This window comes from Elaeis guineensis, chromosome 5 (genome assembly GCF_000442705.2).
Source record: "Elaeis guineensis isolate ETL-2024a chromosome 5, EG11, whole genome shotgun sequence".
NCBI classification, from domain to species: Eukaryota; Viridiplantae; Streptophyta; class Magnoliopsida; order Arecales; family Arecaceae; genus Elaeis; species Elaeis guineensis.
The window spans coordinates 23,196,792-23,216,803 of NC_025997.2; the positions used below are offsets into that span (position 1 = coordinate 23,196,792).

Sequence of the window (20,012 nt, forward strand, 5' to 3'; positions counted from 1 at the left end):
TCACCTTATACTTCATGTTTATTCTAAAAAAATTTATTTATTATATTAAGTTTATATTTATTTTGGGATAATTTATATTTATCTTAGCATGATCCCATATAAAATAGAGAGTAACTCTTAGATTTGTGTTTATCTTGAGTTGTTTGTATTTACTCTAAAGAGTTTGTATTTATTTCTATGAGATTTGTATTTATCCAACCAAAAGTTTGGGGGGCCGAGTTTGTATTTATTCATGACGATTTTTATTTATCATCCAGAATTTGTGTTTATGTAAAAGAGTTTATTATATAGAGTTTTGATTTATTCTGAAATAGTTTGTGGCATGGTCTGATGTAAGACATAGAGCAACTCTCTAGGTTCGTATTTATCCTAGATTTGTTTGTTTTATTCTAAAGAGCTTATATATATTTATTTTTATATAGTTTATTTTATCAAAAATTAGTATTTATCTTTTCTCTTATTATTTACCATGAGGGGATGACTCAAATTTTGGGTACTAAGTTCGTGTTTATTTTGGATAATTTCAATTTATCATCATAAAATTTATATTTATTTTAAAAAAATTATATTTATTATATTGAGTTTGTATTTATTCTGAATAGTTTGTATTTATCTTAGTATGGTCCCATGCAAGACAAGAGTAACTCCCTAAGTTTACATTTCTCCTTGGGTTGCTTGTGTTGACTTTAAGGAGTTTGTGTTTAGTTCTACATTTTTTATGTTTATTCCATCAGAAGTTAGTATTTATCCTACTCATTAGTTATCATGGAAGAACCCTTGGATGACCCAATTCTTCAAAAAAAAAATTATGTTTATTATGAAGAGTTTTTGTTTATTCTTGAAAATAGAGTTTAAAATGGGTTAGTTTGTGCTGAATCACATTGCATCATCTATTATGTATGAAACTAAATATTTGAAGTTTATAATCATAAATGAATATTAAATGTACAAACCAAACATTATAAATTCTGTCATTGTATAGGAGTAATATACTCATTCACAACTATTTACAACATATATCTTTACATCTTAATAATTAAAAAATCATGTACATCACTTATATATAACACCTATCCAAGTCAAAATAGTGTCAATCATAATAGAATAAACATCGGTGAGCCTATATGTTGTCACCCAATTCTTCAAAGCAAATTTTGTATTTATCATGGAGAGTTTCTTTTTATTCTGGAAAATAGAGTTTAATATGGGTCAGTTTGTACTGAACCACTTTATATCATTTATTACATACGAAGACTAAATATTTGAAATTCATAATCATCAATGTAACATTAAATGTATAAACCATCGGTGAGCCTATATGGTCGTCACCCAATTTTTCAGGAGCAAATTTTGTGTTTATCATGGAGATTTCTATTTATTCTCAAAAAAAAAATTTAATATAGGTTAGTTTGTATTGAACCACTTTACATCATCTATTACATATGGAGACTAAATATTTGAAATTCACAATCATCAATGTAACATTAAACATATAAACCCAATAGAACAAATCATATCATTGTATAGGAGTAATATATTCATTCATAACTATATACAACTATATATCTTTACATCTTAATAATTGAAAACATCATGTACATCACTTATACATAACACCTATCTAAGTCAAAATAGTGTCAATCATAATAAAATTATAAGCATATAATTTAAAACACTGGTTAGCCTATATAGTCATCGAATTTCTCTTCATCAGATGAATCATTGCTGATATAGGCTTCGAAATCATTTTTCTATGTAAAGTACAATCATTTAACAAATCATAAAAAAGAAATGTATCAAAATATAATACAAACTAATTAATGAAAAAGATGTAGCTTTTACTAATATTTGCCTTGCATGTTCGAATATGCAACTACTAGCTTATATAGAACATTAATTATGAGCGCATTTGTATTTAAATTGATAATAATATTCTATTCTAATAAGCATTTTGAAGTAACTATCACTAAAATATTATATCATAATCTAGCTAAAGAAATCATGTTATGAAATTTTATTTATTATTTAATACTTATTTTTTGAAATGCCATATATATATTTCATACACTCAATGAAATGTTTATCTTTTAATGAAGTAACAATAGTTAAGGTAAATGTTACGCTCAAGAAGTGAGAAACAAAAGATTGTACGATCGACGAGATGAAGAGGAAGAAGGTATCTCAGCTGGATGGTTTGATAAGAGAGATAAAGAGGAGAGAGGGGAAAGAGAGAGAATGAGAGGACGAACTATGATTCTGGCAAAGGAGAGAGAGTTTCAAATGGGGAGAGAGAGCTTCGGTAATTTATGCTGGTGAGAGAGAGGGAGAGAAAATGAGAGAAGTTTGACCGACAAGAAAGAGGGAATTACAGAAAATGAGAGGTATTTGCATCGGAGAGAGAGAGGAATTTCTATTGGTGAGAGAAGAGAGAGAGAAAGAATGAGAAGAGTTTTGCCGATGAGAGAGAGAAGAATGCCATTTAATAGAAAGCTTATCCCTTTCGTATCCTATACCCATTAATACATATATTTTTTGTTTTCAAATGCAAGGTCATCTAAATAAAAGGTTTATATTTTTTTTATTTTCAAACCCACCTTATCTAAATAAATGCCAATACAATCCTATCCTCATTGATGAGCTTTCAAAAAAAAATTTAAAGTCAGATCAACCAAATGCCTGTAGGAGCCCCTCCATTAGTTAAAATTGAGTGCATCGAGTGTTGGGGAGTTGACCGGATTTGAGCTCAAATCCGATCGTCCTGAGCCCAATCTCTCTCTCTCTCTCTCTCTCTCTATATATATTATATATATATATATATTATTTTTTTTTTTTTTTTTTTATTTTATATATTATATATATATATATATATATATATATAAAGCCTAGTCTAGGCCTAGGGTAGGCTACATAATGACCCAAGCCGAACCCAAAAATTTTATAACCTCTAATTTTGATATAAAACCCGATCCAAAATTAGTTGGGCCTAGCCCATAGCCTGACCCAAAGGCGCCTCGGCCCACTTTCAACCTTACATGGGAAGGGAGGAGAAGGGAATAGATCTTTTTCCAAACCCTAGGTCAAGTCTAGTTGGTTGGACTGTAATTAGGTCAGATGTAATCGGGTCAGATTGGGTTGCACCCTAACATATCCAACTTGGACCATAGTTGCCAGGTTAAGGTATTGTAGCCAGATCGCCATCTGACCCAACCAGTGGTTTGGATAATTATCCCCAGGAATATGCGTTTGTTCGGATGAAAAATAACAAATAGATCAGAGTGGTTTATGTATGATGAGTGTAGATGAGTCTTTGAAAGAAACCATTCACATTTGACTGACTATAACATTTAAGCAGAAACAATTGATTATAACCTCTAAAAACTCTAACAAGACACAGGGCCCATTGACATAACCATTTTCGATACAAACCAAACCCTACCAAAATGACAGACATAAACTATAACATATATCTTCAAACAATTTGAAACACATGCTTCATAGATGGAAAAAACATAATATCTACTTAATTAAATCAGCTGTGAAAGTCACACCAGTAGCCGGCAACCATGACAGTCCATCGATGAACCTCCGCACTGTAAAGAAGCTGGCCAGTGATGCATCACGTATCACATGATAACCGGGCCACCGGACTCGCCCACTAAGAGCAGCACCTGGGCCATAGTTCCTGTACTCCCCATACCACAAAGTGCTCAGTCCAAAATTCCCAGCCCACTCCAACCACCCAGCGGTTGCACCTGTGAGCTCAGGAACGACTGCATGAACACGTCCTTGAGTATGGCTTCCATGGTCGGCCGAGGTACGTCGGGTATGTAGCGTGTACAAAGCTATTGTGGATCGAGAAGCCCGTGTTCTGATTTGGATCCTTTCGGCCTTGGGCGGTGATGGTGACCTTCTGGTAGGGCAGTGGCTTTCGGGTGTAGATGTTGCAATGTTGAAGCACAACAAGGCCGTTACCAAAAATGAAGTCAATGGTTCCATAAATGTTGCAATCGCGGTAGAATTGACGAAGGGAGTGGGCATAGAGAGTGTCCTGGTAGCCCTCAATGCTGCATCGGAAGAAGGCCGAGCGGTCCGAGCCAACCCGGAGGGCAACCGCTTGGTGGTTTTGTGGGCCAGCAGTGTTGCGGAAGGTTATGTCCCTGGCAACAAACCCCTGGCCAGAGACGGCTGCATGACAGAAAAATTCTAGCCGTTAGCCTGCAACGATATCTTGGTTCCACTAAGTTGGTGGATTGGACAAATTGGGCTCGGATAAGTTATACGGTAAACGGGTTGGGCTGCCAAAGAGGCATACCAATGGCGCTCATCAAACATGCTGAAAGAAAATTAGGAGGAAGAAAGAAACAGGTAAAGATAGACAAAAGGAAATCAAAAATTATATAGCAGGGGATGGCATAACAAAGTATGTAGTATTCATAACAGAGGATTTGTCATTTGCTTTTTCAATATCCTATTGACTCTGTAAAACTTTGAAAATATAGGATGGGACTAAGAATGAATGTGAAGAAATTCATTACAATGAGCTGAATTTAGTAGTAAGTATTTTTTTTTTTAATTGTTTTCAAATTTAGAGGCCTAAAATGATTTATATCATTTGAACCATACTGAAAACTAGCTGATAAAATCCATGCATAGCTATTGATCTAAGTATTATTGCAATAGACCACGTGGAGAAAGAATTGCATCAAAAAAATGATATTATGTTTTTCCTCATCCATGATCTTCTTTCGCATGCAACTGTGCATATCAAGAGAAAAAAAAAAAAAAAGCAAGGCTTATTAAACGGAAACATAAAATGATGTTGGCGGCCACCCTCGAACATGGAACTAGAATCAGATCTACATTTCAACCTGCTTTGACTGAACCAATTAATTGGGTCGAGTCATTCAGCAGGTCTTATTCTTTAGTGTAGATTTTTTTTTTTTTTTTGGGTAGAAAAGTGTAGATCTTGGTTGATCTAATTAAGGAAGCCCAACCTTTGCATCCCAATTCCAAGTTAGCTTAAGCCTACATTATTCCAATACCTCAATCATAAGCAAGGTAGGCCTATTTTATAATACTAAAGACAAACTTTTGTCAATCTAAAGAAGAACAGAACGAGCCCCTTACCAAACGTGGCAGTCCTGAAAGTGGTCCACCCTTGCATGAAATTCCTACCTCCTGTGATCACCGTCTGGCCAACTCCATCCCCAACAAGCATAATATTGGTCTTCTTCTTCTTCAATTCCACATTCTCTTTATACTCCCCCTTCTTCACATAAATAACGTGCCTCTTTGAGCTCTGACTTGGTGCTCGGTTTACTGCCTCGTGATGGATCTAAACCTACCACTGCCATCCAAGGCCACCACTGCATCCACATGCATTGCCTTTGGATCTGCATGCACTAGCTCTTCTCCAATTTCGACCCATGGTGGCAATTCTAGATCCTGACTACTATCACTAACATTTTTAATTGGTACATGGGGTAATATACTATGCATTCTCTTGTACATCATGAGCAAATTGCTAACAAGTTGTGTCACTTCTCCCAAGCTCCCCTCGATGTAATGCTTGAGCCGGCCATCGGTGCCCTCGAAGCCCTCCAAGCATGTGTCCTGGTTGCTGAGCGCGGCGCTAAGCCATGCACGTAGATTCTCGTCATGGTGCATGTTGGTGGCCTCTGACTGGATCCAACTCATTTCAGCCAAGGACCAGTCAAGTTCATCTACTGAGTAGCTGAGAAGCTCCAAGCAGTCATTGATTGCCATCTCCTCACGAAGGCTATCAGAAACTGCAGTGAGCCCCGATATGTTGTCAATTGTACGTACCACCTCATCGATCGTTCCCTTGAGGGCACCATGGAGGACCGAGAAGGGACCATTGAGCCCCGCCCGATGGCGTTCGGTGTGGATGCGAGTGGTGCAAGTCTCAGGATTTGTGGTGTTGAAGCAAGCTTGGAGTATCAAGGATTCTTCGAAGGCATTTGCTTCTTCTTGAGGGAAAGAGGTATGGCTTGAGAATGCATCAAGGGCGGGAAGGAAGAGGAGGAGGAGGACAATGTTCTTCACCAATGCCATTGGAAAAAATATGATTTTAAAACTATTGGCAGCGCTCTTTTATAGAGGTTCCTTCTTCTGATCCTAAGGAGGGTATTGTTTGCATTGGAAGAAAGGTGTCTTTTTCGCTTTATACTTTTCTTCGTATTCTCCCTATATTAAAGCCAACTTATTCTGTGAGCCTAGGTTTCGTGGCTTTAATCCACCACATGATGCCGCAAACTTTAGGATGTAATCCTTTTGAGCCTTACTATTAATATAAGACATGACATCTAAACTCGAAGGTTATGCATTGGACTTGTACGTGTTGGTGGGTTATTCCTTAGTTTGCTTCAGATGGTTAACTTGGGGATTCTCTCACCGTAACAAACATAGACATCTTTAGGCTATATGCATTGGATTGGCAAAAGTGCTTCAATGTAGGTTTTTGCATGATACTAGATGCAAAACTAGATATAGTTTGGGAAAGGACATGTGGTGCAGCTTTATCTCCATCGAAGGATATAAATTTGCAACTATCTTATGTGTTCAAAAGTAAAACCAAAGGAAATCTGTTTCTATTCAGCACTTCTTTACCACTAATGTTAAGAAAATATCAACCATTCTCTAGAATCGTAATGAACCCTTAATAATTTTCCAAGTTGCACCATGGGCTGAAGAAAACAAATTCCCATTAGAGGGTATGCATACCATGATGGTTGCGACATTTGACGTCAGATCAAATGAAGATATTATAGATAGTTATCATGATTTCGACAATCATCAGTTGGAGAGTCCAATGGGTCCCATGAGCGTCTAATGTGAAGGGCGCCTTATGATGGACATTCCTTGCTCCAGGCAAGGGCTGAGGCATGCTTCACGTCTTATTTTATTCCTTCCACTGGGTCATATGGCATTGTGCAAGGCACGTGATAGCACTCTCTAGATTGACAAAAGTTTGCTACATTTGATAGATCTTAACGTTTTCAGGGTATAGTCCAAAAATAATAGATTTCCACTGAAGTTTTTATGTGCCACACTATTGCTAAAACCAGCCAATATCCTGAAGCAAAACACTGCAAAAAATGATCTTTTCCTGATGGTCATTATTTTGAAGAAAAAAAAAAATTGTGCATCTCTTAGGGACCTGGATTTTTGCGGGATGCTAGCAATAAAATGGATGGTGAAGCCCTTAATGAACCACTTATCCTCATGTATGGCGCACAAATCTAGTCTGGCACTCATTTGAGGTACATGCATGCTAAGGGATGCACGAAGCAGTGCTCTTATATTTATCTACCCATATTGCTATGATGCTTCATTAGATAAGGTGATCATTGCAAATTTGTATCATGTAATAAGGATATACATTAAGCCCAGGGGAATCAATGCACTTAGCCAAGACAAGTGCGAATACACCCATTAGGTAATTTTAAGTACACCGTGACTCGCTAAACATGTTTTGCTTAGCTGATTAGCATTCCTCTCCTAAAAGGGAAGAAACCAAATTCAACTCCATATGGTAGCATTCTTATTGTATTTTTGGCAGCCAAATAGCCAAACTCAGTTTAAGATGGCTTCCAGAAACTAAAGTTATATTTTTTTTGTTTAAAAAAAATTATGAATCTGGTTGCCTTGCTAATTATTTCGTGATTTTAAAAATAATTTCTAATTTTAAAATAATAGAATATATTTTTCTAAAAAGAAAATGTAGCCAGGTTGCCATCTTTGAGACGAGGAGATGTCTACCTGTCCTTTTTGAAAGTCCAGTTGCACTGTTTCTAGATGTGCCCTAAAGAGTGTGGCCTGCTGCCTAACAACACGACAACAAGCACCGTAGCAAATTCTTTGTGCACGGCGGCCGGCGTAGAAAATTTGACATTATCATATTATTTAATTGATTTATATAATTATTATTTTTTAATATATATTTAATATTATATAATAAAAATATTTTTATTTTTTAATAAAATTATGACATTCTATGTCCATATTATAACATTCTGTATTTAAAAAATTATAATTTTTATTTATAAAATATTAAAATCTAATACAAGATGTTATAATATGTACATTATGTCATAATTTTTTTAAAAAAATAAAAATATTTTTATTATTTAAAATTTTTAAATAAAAAAATAAAATTATAGATATTAAATACGTATTAAAAAATATTTGGATAAAAATATCTCTTTCATATTATGATATTCTGAATCATATTATGGTGTTCTGAACTATAATATCATAATTTTAAAAAAAATAAAAATATTTTATTATATAAAATTTTTAAATAAAAAATTAATTTATTAATATTAAATATATATTAAAAAATAATAATTATATAAATTAATCGGATAAAAATGGTGTGCTCCGCGAAGGATTTTCTGCGCGGCTGTGCACAAAGAATTTCTTCGGGCACCGTTAGATCCGGCTGGCCTCGTGACCTCCTAACTGGCTATTGAGTAGGCCTGGCTTTAGCAATCTTAATTAATGCTCCGATTGAGAGGACTGCATGTTTTTTTTTTATTTTTTTGGTAAAAAGGACTGCATGTTTCCACCATTCAAAACAAAACAAAGAGAATATGACAAGATGTTAGGGCCGTACCTTCAGCCGGAGAATATATTTTAGTATGCAAACCACGCCGGCCGGCCTAGTCTGGTGGAATAGAAGATAAAGGAAATAATGTAATAGTTTGTAGTAGTTAATTTTCCAGATTACATCAAAATATTAGGGTAATATTTATATTAGGAGAACTAATAATTATTATTGCATAATAATAATAATAACTAAACAATGATCATTAATTAACTTTATGTTGGACGTATGCATATAAAATGATACATTAGATATCAGGATTCTTCAAAACCATGGTAAGTGGCTGTTCATTTGTTGCCATGTGTAAAATAGGAAAAGACGAACCAAAACTCTAATGTGACACCAAAATTACCAAACAACGTAACATGCATTCCATCACACGTAGCTATCAGTTCACTGTCAAGTCTTTGTGGTGTACCATGCCTCCAAACTGCAAATGGGACAACATCTAGTACAAGCTAGCCCCTCACAGAGTCAAGCCAATCACATTGAGGGCCACATATTATCTGCGACAGAATGAGATTTCCACAGTGAGAGAGACCTTAGCAACTAGGTTGGTGGTTTTCTGGGTAGAGCAACTAAGTTGGTGGTTGATGCTAAGATAAACCAAGATAACAGTTGATCTAGGTTAAGACTCAAGACCAAAGGTTGGAAAAATCAGATTATGAGCTGAGAAACTGTGACACCTCTATCGACATTATAAAAGCATTACCATAATAACCAGCCATTATATTAAAGGTGAGAACACCAACAATTTCATGATATAAATTTAGAACTAGAACACCAACAATTTCATGATATAAATCTAAATATCTGATGGTTGAAATTAATTTCAAATATAATAGATAATTTAAGCGAAATGTCATCAAATATTTTTTTATTATATTAGAGGGGAAAGTGGCATAGATAATATTAATCCGGATCTGTTATCATATCTGAATCACTTGGAGTATAGATAGAAATTTGAGGATCTGATTAATATCTATATCCATATCTATATCCATCAAGGAAAAATAAATATGTATATGAACGACAACTATCCAATTCATATCCGAATATCCGAATCTATCTGTAACTCTATATAATTTTATATAGTATTTTTTAATTTTTAAAAAAAATATACAACAATATAAACTTATTATTAATTTGATTTATCATCTATTTACTAATATCTTTATTTTTACTATCATAAAGTTTAATTATTCAACTTATATTCATAACTATATACATTCTTTCAGTATTCGAATTATATTCATATCCGTTTAAAATAAATATGGATATAAATTTTTGCATTCAAATAATATCCATGCTCGTATTTGTATTTATCAGATAAAATAAATATGGATATGAATATATGCTAGTATTTGATCCCTATCTAATTCAGTTTCAGTTCTATATTATATTAGTTAGTTTCCAATGATGGAGAAACCATGATTCAACTAATCTTATTGCACTTGTTATCAAAATATTAAGAATATTGCTACTGCTCTCTAAGTAATTTCCTATCCTTGGTGGCATTAGACTGTGCAATATCAACACTCTCCCTCCGAGCTTAATGATCCCAAACCTTTGCTGCAATTAAGAATTGATACGACATAATAAGATCCTATTTAGATATTCCTAAAATATGGCCTATAGAAATTAAGTCTATTGTCTGCCTAACCCAGTCCTTAAAGGGTTCACTTAAGTCCTGGTCTAAAATTCTAGCTTATGGGTCTATTAATCCACATGAAGGAAGAAACATAGAAAGACCAATGAAGGATTCTTTTTTTTTAATATTCTTTTCTGCAAGCTTAGAATTAGAAGGTGATGAATTGATATAAACCATATCAAAATGAGCTGCTCAATCTATAAATTTAGATGGAAATCTAAAGAACAGCACCTTGCTTTTTTGTATAATTGGAAAAAGTAGAGAAAGGAGATGGATTTTATTTATCTTTGGACAACGGCTATGAGATTTTTGGTGCTTAATCAATGCTATCTAGCTATTAGGTTCGGGTTCTATTTTTTGTGTGAAAAAATGATTGATTTTTTTTAATATTAATTATTAAATTTATCATATATAATTTTTAAAATATTTTAATTTTTTTTATCTATATAAATTTTTAAATGATAATTATGTTATTCAACTATTGACAACGTGAGAAAAAGAAAACCGTTCTTTCGCACTAAAAATGCAACCCAAGCCTGTAAACATCACTCCCTTTGTAATGAAATCTAGACTTGCAGGTAGATGGCCTGGTGCTCACGATACCAAACAACATAAGAGAAATTTTTTATACACCATGGGCAATGTTGGGATAAACTGATCGATTCTCATAAATTGATTGATCTCCAGTACAAACCGACCGACATTCGATTCTAGTCCCATAAACAGAACATCGATCAACTGAGCGAACCGCACCGATCTATTACCGACTGATCGATTAATGATTCGACTACTATCGATCGACAACAGACGACTCAGACCATCGTATAACAGAACTACTAGCCAATGGTTGCTCATGGATTCTATCGATATATAGTCGGTTCTACCTTCATATGATCAGCTAATCTGCTCAACATACTATAACTATCACGAACGGTTACCGACCGCATATTACGACGCGATGAGTGAGAATTAATGATTCACTACACGATTATGGCCCGATGATTTAGCACCTAAAATATGAGACCACGTCCGACAATTACAAAAACCTCATCTATAAAAGGGGATAAGAGAACAGGACTGGTAAGCCAACTAAGAGCCAAAACTCTGCTATTGCTTACATTCAACTCCTGTTCACCAACTTCCTTCTCTAACTTAGGCATCGGAGGGTCTCCGTCGGACACAAATCCGATCTGCATGGACGCTGTTTTGCAGGTGTTCGTTTTCGACGACAGGTGATGGAGAGTTGGCCGCAACAGATTGGCACGTTAGGAAGGGACAATAGCAATCGTATTCACTATGGTAAAAATCAGGACCCAGTATTCTACTACAACCAGATCGGCGAGACACTCTTCCCATCGAAAAGAGGTTCCTCCCCCTCCTTTAGTAGCAAAGCCTAGTCCTTCATATCTTGTGATCACCACGGATGTCCAGATCGCTGCACTCGTGTAGCAAATGATTGTCCTCACGGAGGCAGTCAAAAGCCTCCAACAGCAACAAACCCAACAGCAACAGCCATCGACGGAGCAACCGATGGCACAATCGATGCCGTCCAGGCACAGTCGCCGTCATCTATGGTGATCACCATCTCCTTCTCCAAAATGACTATCTCTGCTTTTCCGTCAACACGAACAACGATATTCTCGACACTCTCAATATGTCACTCATCGTTCCCGACGTTCTCCCTCTCCTTCCAATCTCAATAGTATTAGGAAGGGAAAACGACCGCGAACGCCCTCCGTGTCTCCTTCAAACTCGTTGGGTAGTTCTACCCCCAGAGTTTCCCAATGATGATTTGATGATTATGAACGTAAATTCCAAGAGATCAATCACTAATTCACTCAACTTCAAGTGAAAGATCGAAAGTCCTCCAATGACTACGACTTCCACACTGCCCAACCACTTTTTCAACACGTCTTGGACCAACCGATCCCATCTCAGTTCAAGATACCTCAGGTGGAGCTATTCGACGGATCCACCGACTCGATCGACCATCTTGAGAGCTACAAAGCTTTTATGACGATTCAGGGGGCGACCGACGTCCTCTTATGCATCGACTTTCCGGCATCTCTTTGGAAAGCTGCTTGAGCCTGGTACTCCGGGCTTCAGTCGGGAAGCATATATTCTTTCGGATAGCTAAAATATTCATTCGTGGCTCACTTCAGCACCAGTCGAAGGCCACTATGAACTTCTAATAGTCTCTTCTCGATTAAGCAAGGAGAGATTGAAATACTTCGAGATTTTGAGGCTCGTTTTAATGCGGCCATGCTTGAGGTCAAAGACCTCAATGAAAACATGGCTATCTCGGCCATGAAAAAAGGTCTGAAGGGATCTCGATTTATATATTCTTTAGACAAAACTCTCTCTTGGACGTATACTGAACTCTTAGAGCACGCGTACAAATACATGCGCACAGACGAAGGAGCCTCCGATTGGGGTCAAACCGAAAGCAAAGGTCAAAAGAAGAAGCAGAAGAAGAGTGGGGCTTCAGTCGAATCAAGTAGGCCCCTGACTAATAAGCAAGCCTCACCCCGACGATAGAGTCCAAGGCTGACATATAATAGGTATGACTCTTATATCCTTCTTTCTGCTCCTTTTACACAGATCCTCATGGAGATCGAAGGGGCAGAATATCTACGGTACCCTCCATCGATGAAAATGAGGAACCACGATCGAAGGAAGCATGTCGGTTTCATCGTGACCATGATCAGGACACCGAACAATACATCTAGCTCAGGGATGAAATAGAGGTCCTGATACGATGAGGCTATCTCAAAAAATATCAGAGAGATCCGCCGACTCAACCTCCAGCCAATTGAGGAAGCTATAAATAATCAACCGACTGCGGGAGTCATCAATATGATCTCTAGACGATTGAACTAAGGGATAACTCTCGAAGAAGAGTCAGCAAAACGATAATAACTCAATGTAATAACTTTCTCAGAAGAGAATATTCGGAGAATTCAAACTCCTCACAACAATGCTGTTGTTGTTTTGACAATTAGCTAATAAAAGCATGATAGATGTTTTATTCTACTCGACTTCCTTCCGAATGCAACTATTCGGAGAATCAACTACTTTAGTGTCAACTATATTTCGGTCCTTTTGCAAAAATTGATGTCCTTATTGTGATTTTAAAGCGACATCAATTATGCAGGCTTTCACTGTAAAAGCTAGAGGATCGACTATCTCGACACCGAACATACTTCGACTTTCACTGTAAAAGCCAGAAGATCCACCATCTCGACATCGAATATATTTCAGCTTTCACTATAAAAGTCAGAGGATCGACTATCTCGACACCAACTATATTCCGATTTTCTTGCAGAACCGACTTATCGACTTCAACTGGAGGCCAGCATCGACGATGCAGACTTTCTCCACAAAAGCCGTGCTACCCTCATAGTCGGGTCTCCATTGAAGCAGCTGGCTAATTTGCCGACTTAGTATCAACTAAGAAAGGCAAAATATCAAGATGACCAAGATCGGATTGGAACTATATTGACATGGCCATAGTCAGTCGAGGGATATTCGGCTTGCCACCGATTATCAAATAATACGGCGTATAAATCAGATCAAGCTTCGGGTAATGGATATTCGACATACCATCGTTATCCTAATTAAATACGTCAGAAATTATACGACCAATAGATTCTACAAAATCTCTGAAATGGTCGGATCTACGATCTACATTCAGAGATTGTCCTACAAACAGACATTGCAGACTCGACGATACAGATGAGCATTTCAGAACAAAAGTACTTCTTTCATTATCAAAAAAAAAAGATTACAAAATTAGACCGAAGTTTGATTATATTTTTTTTTACAAAAAGAGAAATCAAAAACACCGACTAATCTTTGTCGCCGCCCTTCGTTCCACTGAAGAATCGACAGGCCCACCTTGAATCGACTTCTCTGACAAACTCCACCTTCTAGCTCGGGGGACAATACGATTCGAATTAAGCTGTGAAGATGGTTGACCAATCACATTGCTCAGCTAACCATATCGACAGCTTGACCCACTCGTACGAAAACAGAGAGGGTCTCATCCGATCGACAACCACACCCTCCTCATATAAGAGCTAAAGGAGGGCTTCAGATTTTTGTCCACCACTAAAGATGACCTTGATCGTGCAGCTGAGATGGGGATACGGGGTATACGGTAACAGATTGTTGACCCCACCATCGGCACCAAGAGTGAAAAACTGACATCGGTCCAAAGTACAATGCCGCTTCCGAAATCGACCAACAATCGATCTGAGAATAAGAAAACTCTCAGGCCCGACAAAAAATCGTTGGTCGGAACCTCCGACCAACCACCCCCTGCAGGAATCTCACCTATTGGAAGAACTATCAAAAATCCAAATGAATTCAAAGAGAAAACGACAAGGAATGTTTTCACACGAAAGTAGCTCTCTGGCAGAGCTCTCCCACTAGAAGAGACAAAATGAGGGATGGATACCTGACTGACAGCAGTCTTTTATATAGAGGAATGCCCAATGGCTCGGACGAAAGCGGCCAAATCAAGACAGCACCGGATGATGACACGTGGTAGCATCCGGACCCATCATCGATCTGATGGTTCGACGTGCCTGCACCAGATTAAACCACATCACCTCCATCCATGTGTACAGCTCCAACCCAATAACATCCCGACACGTGGAGAAAATCTACATGCCAAAATTAAATCGCACGACGTCGGTTTGCCTTTCCGATATAACGCATGGTGCCGGCTCACCTTCCGCAAATGATGCCTGACACTAAATCTTTCTGCTGATACGATGCTCTAAGACGGCAAAGTGATTGATCGACCGTACTCCAGAGAATGTGGTGGCAGAGTCAGGATTCAACTTGACAAATAACAACTCCTTTCGTTCAAAGCAACTGACCACATGGCAATGCATGCGGCGACTCACCATTGGACTCAGAAGTGGGGGGGCAACTGTTGGGATAAACCGATCGACTCTCATAAACCGACTGATCTCCAGTGCAAACCGACCGACACCCGACTCTGACCCCACAAACAGAACATTGACCAATTGAGCGAACCACACCGACCTATTGCTGACTGACCGATTAATGATTCGACTACTACCGATCGACAGCGGACAACTCAGACCATCGGCATAACAGAACTACTAGCCGATGGTCGCTCATGGATTCTCCCGACATATGGTCGGTTAATTTGCTCAACATACCATAACCGTCACGAAAAGTTACCGACCCAATATCACAGTGCAATCAGTGAAAATTAACGATTCACTACGCGATTATGGCCCGATGATTTAGCGCCATAAAATACGGGACCACATCCGATGGTTACGAAAATCTCATCTATAAAAAGAGGTAAGAGAAACAGGACTGGTAAGTCAACTAAGGGCCAAAATTCTACTATTGCTTACATTCAACTCCTGTTCACCAACTTTTCTCTCTGACTTAGACATCGGAGGGTCTCCGTCAGACACAAATCCGATCTGCATGGATGCTGTTTTGCAGGTGTTCGATTCCGAAGACAGACGATGGAGGGTTGGCCGCAACAGACGGTGTAAAAAATTCAACATAGAGTATACTATCTCATCCGATTGGTCTACGTAGCCTAATCTTTTCAATGTATATTTAGTATTTGCAGATCAATTTTTTCATTTAAAAATTTTATATGATAAAAAATATTTTTTAAAAAAAATTACAATATTTTATATCCATATTATGACATCCTGCGTTCATAATATGTACATGATATTATAATTTTTTTAAAAAAATAAAAATATTTTTATTATTTAAAATTTTCAAATGAAAAAATCAATCTGTGGACATTAAACGCGCATTGAAAAGTGGTTGAACATAAATACTTTTTTAATATTATGACATTTTGAACTATATTATATCATAAAATATTATAATTTTTTAAAAAAATAAAAATATTTTTATCATATAAAATTTTTAAATAAAAAATTAATCTAAATATATTAAATATATGTTAAAAATAATAACTGTACGAATTAATGGGATGAAACGGTATATTTCAGGCTGAATTTTCTACACCGCCTGCAATGCATAAAGAATTTCGCCACAACATCAAATCCAACCAGGATACCAACAACGTCAAACTTTGATTATTAGCAGATGGATTTTATTAAAATTTTAAAAAGTAAAGAATAAAAAAGTTGCAATGGTGGCCATCCGCGGAGATGCTGTGGCACGGGCCTTGATGTAAGACATTGGGGCAAAAGCAAACAACCAAGGAGTATTTTACCAGGAGGACCGTGTCGGTTGGGTCGCGTGAACGCTCAAAACCTACAAGCTTTCTTCATCGAATCTATGTGTCGGTGAGCGCGTGGCTGCCAGTTGTATCGGATTCAAGACTTAAAAGTTCTTAAAAGGGAGCATCTGACGAATGCTTGGTTCCCTTCGACGTAGTACGAACATTTATTTATTTTTAAAACACTATTATACAGTTCATTCATCAGGATATTTGCAATCATGCTTTTGTCTTGTTAACATCATGATCTTTTAATAAAACAAAACAGCTCCGATCCATGGCTGCTCAACTAGAGAAGTTGTTTTTGTGCTGGGTTTTATTTGGATTACTCGGCCAAGCAAGATGCTCTAATAAAAGAGCATGATCAGAATTTCATAAATTATTTTTCTTTGGTGACAAAGATTCCTATATAATGGATGTTTCCACCTCAGTGGGACATATTAAATGGGTTTTGTGCTTCTCATTGATGTGCTCATGTGACATGTTGGAAGAACGCGGATTAATCAAGGACAAGAACAAGTGAGACATTAATACGCATGGACTGTATTTTTGAAGAAAATGTAGCAATATTTACCCAAAAAAGAAAATGTAGCAATAAGACTAGCTGATGGCAGCCGCACAGAGCGGGGAGACGGTCGTAAATTGGAAATTATCGGAAATTAGTCTTTATTGGAATTGGAGATCTGTCTCTAAGAGCTCCTACCGGGATAATAGAGATTATTTGATAGAAACTTAATTTACTTTTAATGTAAAGATAAATATGACAAAGGGTACCAAGTGATCTTAGCTAGCCTATCTAATTACTATCTCCCCACATGATTTAATATTCAAATTTAAATACTTTTGTCGATATTATCATTATATTTTTGAAAAGAAGAAGGAAGAAAAAAATGATGCAAGATGAGCTTTAATCTTTTGAACAGCTGATTAATTGGATGAGAATAATTTTTATTTGGATAGGATGGTGGAGTTCGTGATGCATTAGAAAGCACCAGAAATGAAACACAAATCTTGAAATCCCTTCTTTTGCCCCCATTTTTATAATATAGATGATGCATCCTAATGTGGACTGTCCACTGCAGTGCTAGCGATCCTATGACGGCCCTACACGTGTCGTTAACAACACACAAGAAAGCATCTATTTAGCCTCTACTATGTGAACTCCAACAACCATGCTTAGGAGAACTCTAGAGCCCTCTATCCGCTAGACGACAAGCAACTAGCCATCTCACCGCCGCCCTTCTTTCTCCACTCAGCGAGATCCGTGATTGCAGTAAACTCCAAAATGTGTAGAGCTGTTATTCTGTAACAGCCAAAGCATATCCACATGATCTCCACTTCCTGATTACAGCGCACATACACGCACATTTTGGAAGGCAATAGATACCCACCTTCGTCTATAAAACTCAACTCCCCATGACCCTCCAGGTAAGAGGAAGAGAGGAGAGAAAAGAGAGAAAAGAGGTGAACTCTTACTCCACATGCCAACCTCCTGACATTGGTTCCGCACGAGCTAGAATCCATGCATCTTTCCCTTCTTAAAGCTCTGAACAGCTCTGACTCCATCTCTAAACTCCACCTCTACATAGCATCCTCTAAACTCACACTCTCCACCTTCTCACTCAAACTTACTCTACTTCATATTCGACTCCCTTGCCAAACTCTTTGGAAGAGCTCGGACCTTTTATGTTTGCTTCCATAGAAAACTGACTTAGGCATCAGAGGGTCTACCATTGAGGAACGCCCCAAGTGTGAGGATTTTTTTGTCTTTAATGGTTTTGCAGTATCCAGCTCATGGGATCAATTGAGAGCCAGATGTCGGTGTCCTGTCTGAAGATCTCGCTCGACCATCTTGCAATCATCTTTCTTCACTCTTAGTGACTCCAGCTCAGCGGCCTACACCAGATCAATATATATCTCGATGGTAATAGATTGGTGATAGAGGAAGAATCTAACCCACATCTGAGGTCATGAGTTCTTCCTTCCCTACAATTAAAGTATAAAGAATAAGAAAACTATGGTGACGTCCTCCATCGTCCACCTGGAGGTGCCCGTGGAGCCCATTGACCCCAATCCGGATCATCAGGATCTCAACATTTTAGAGGCATTCACTATCCCAATCATCACCTCTTAGCAATTTCATCAACTCCTGCAACACATCCAAATACTGACCGCCACGATGTGCGACTTGCAGCAGTCAACTCACCAGTCAGTCCTGATGCTGAGTGGACACCCAATCCTAAAGCATCTCGATCCTCCTCCTCCCTCAAGGAGCTTGAGGCAGAGCATCTCATCTTGCCCTACCAGCCCAAAAGGGACTCCCTGGGACTCCTAATCCACCCATCGAAGCTCTGAATGATTTTTGCCTCATCACCACTCTTGCCCCAAGGGTAGCGAATGAGATAAGGAGTGCAAACCCTCTCTTTTTCGCTCTCTTCTTCCTCGCAGGATTTGTCTGCAAGTGGGTCCGCAAGCCATTAGCCACGAAGGAAGCCTCATCGGTAGGATGAGCTGGATCGAAAGATTCAGGAGATAACTGTCTATCTCGAGATCTTCCGCTAGCACCAGTTGATTTTGGGGAAGAGACCTTGTCACTACTTGCCCTCTCTTTTCAGAGCATATTATGAAGGAGCCAATCCTTTACCACTTTAAGGTGCCATCCATGGGAGTCTATGATGGCACCACTGACCCTTTTGACCACTTAGAGAGCTTCAAGATCCTCATGATGCTGCAAGGGACCTCAGATGCACTGTTGTGCAAGTCCTTTTCTGTCACTCTTCAGGGTGTTGCCTGAGTCTGATACACCAAGCTTCAACTGAACTCCATCCATTCTTTTAAAAAGTTCAGCCAAAAGTTTGCAACTCAGTATCAAAGCAATAGGAAGCCAAGGAAGGGTACTAATGCCCTTTTCTCCATCAAGCAAGAAGGCGAAGAATCTCTTCGGAGCTACATGAGTCGTTTTAAGGTGGCCATGCTGGAAGTCTGTAATTTGGATCACTCGATCACGATGTCAGCCTTCAAGAAGGGACTGAAAGCCAATGGTTTCTATTTCTCTCTTGCAAAGAAGTTCTCTTGTGACTTCTTCAAGCTCCTCATCTATGTTGATACATACATTGACGACAAGAAGGGGATGGTAGAGAAGCAGAAAAATAGAGTGAGCAAAAAAGAGCTAGGAAGGACCACCCTACTCCCTAGCCGAAAAAGTAGAAACACGACGGGAAGCCTTCTCGTTGGTCTCGGAGCCCTTGATGCTTCGAGGACCATGGCATTTAGAGCCCTCGATGCTTCGAGGACCATGACATCGAGGATTGATTCCAACTGAAGAGAGAAATAGAAATCCTCATTCGATGAGGCTATTTGCATAGCTTCATCAATTGTCTAAAGGACACCGAAGCCTCAAATCGTGAACTTCATCAGCCTACACTCGAGCCTCCAATCAACGATCAACCCATCATCGGAGTCATCCATGTAGGATT

General features: G+C 38.0%; 1 protein-coding gene across 1 annotated transcript; it reads right to left on the reverse strand.

Moving 5' to 3' along the window:
* Window positions 1–3,375: 3,375 nt before the first annotated feature.
* LOC105045173 (putative pectinesterase/pectinesterase inhibitor 22) lies at window positions 3,376–6,075 on the reverse strand. Its single transcript, XM_010923344.3, is given in 5 exon segments — window positions 3,376–3,743; window positions 3,746–3,781; window positions 3,784–4,185; window positions 5,128–5,328; window positions 5,331–6,075. Coding segments are annotated over 5 exon segments (1,611 nt in total). The 3' UTR covers window positions 3,376–3,516.
* Between the last annotated feature and the right edge of the window lie 13,937 nt (window positions 6,076–20,012).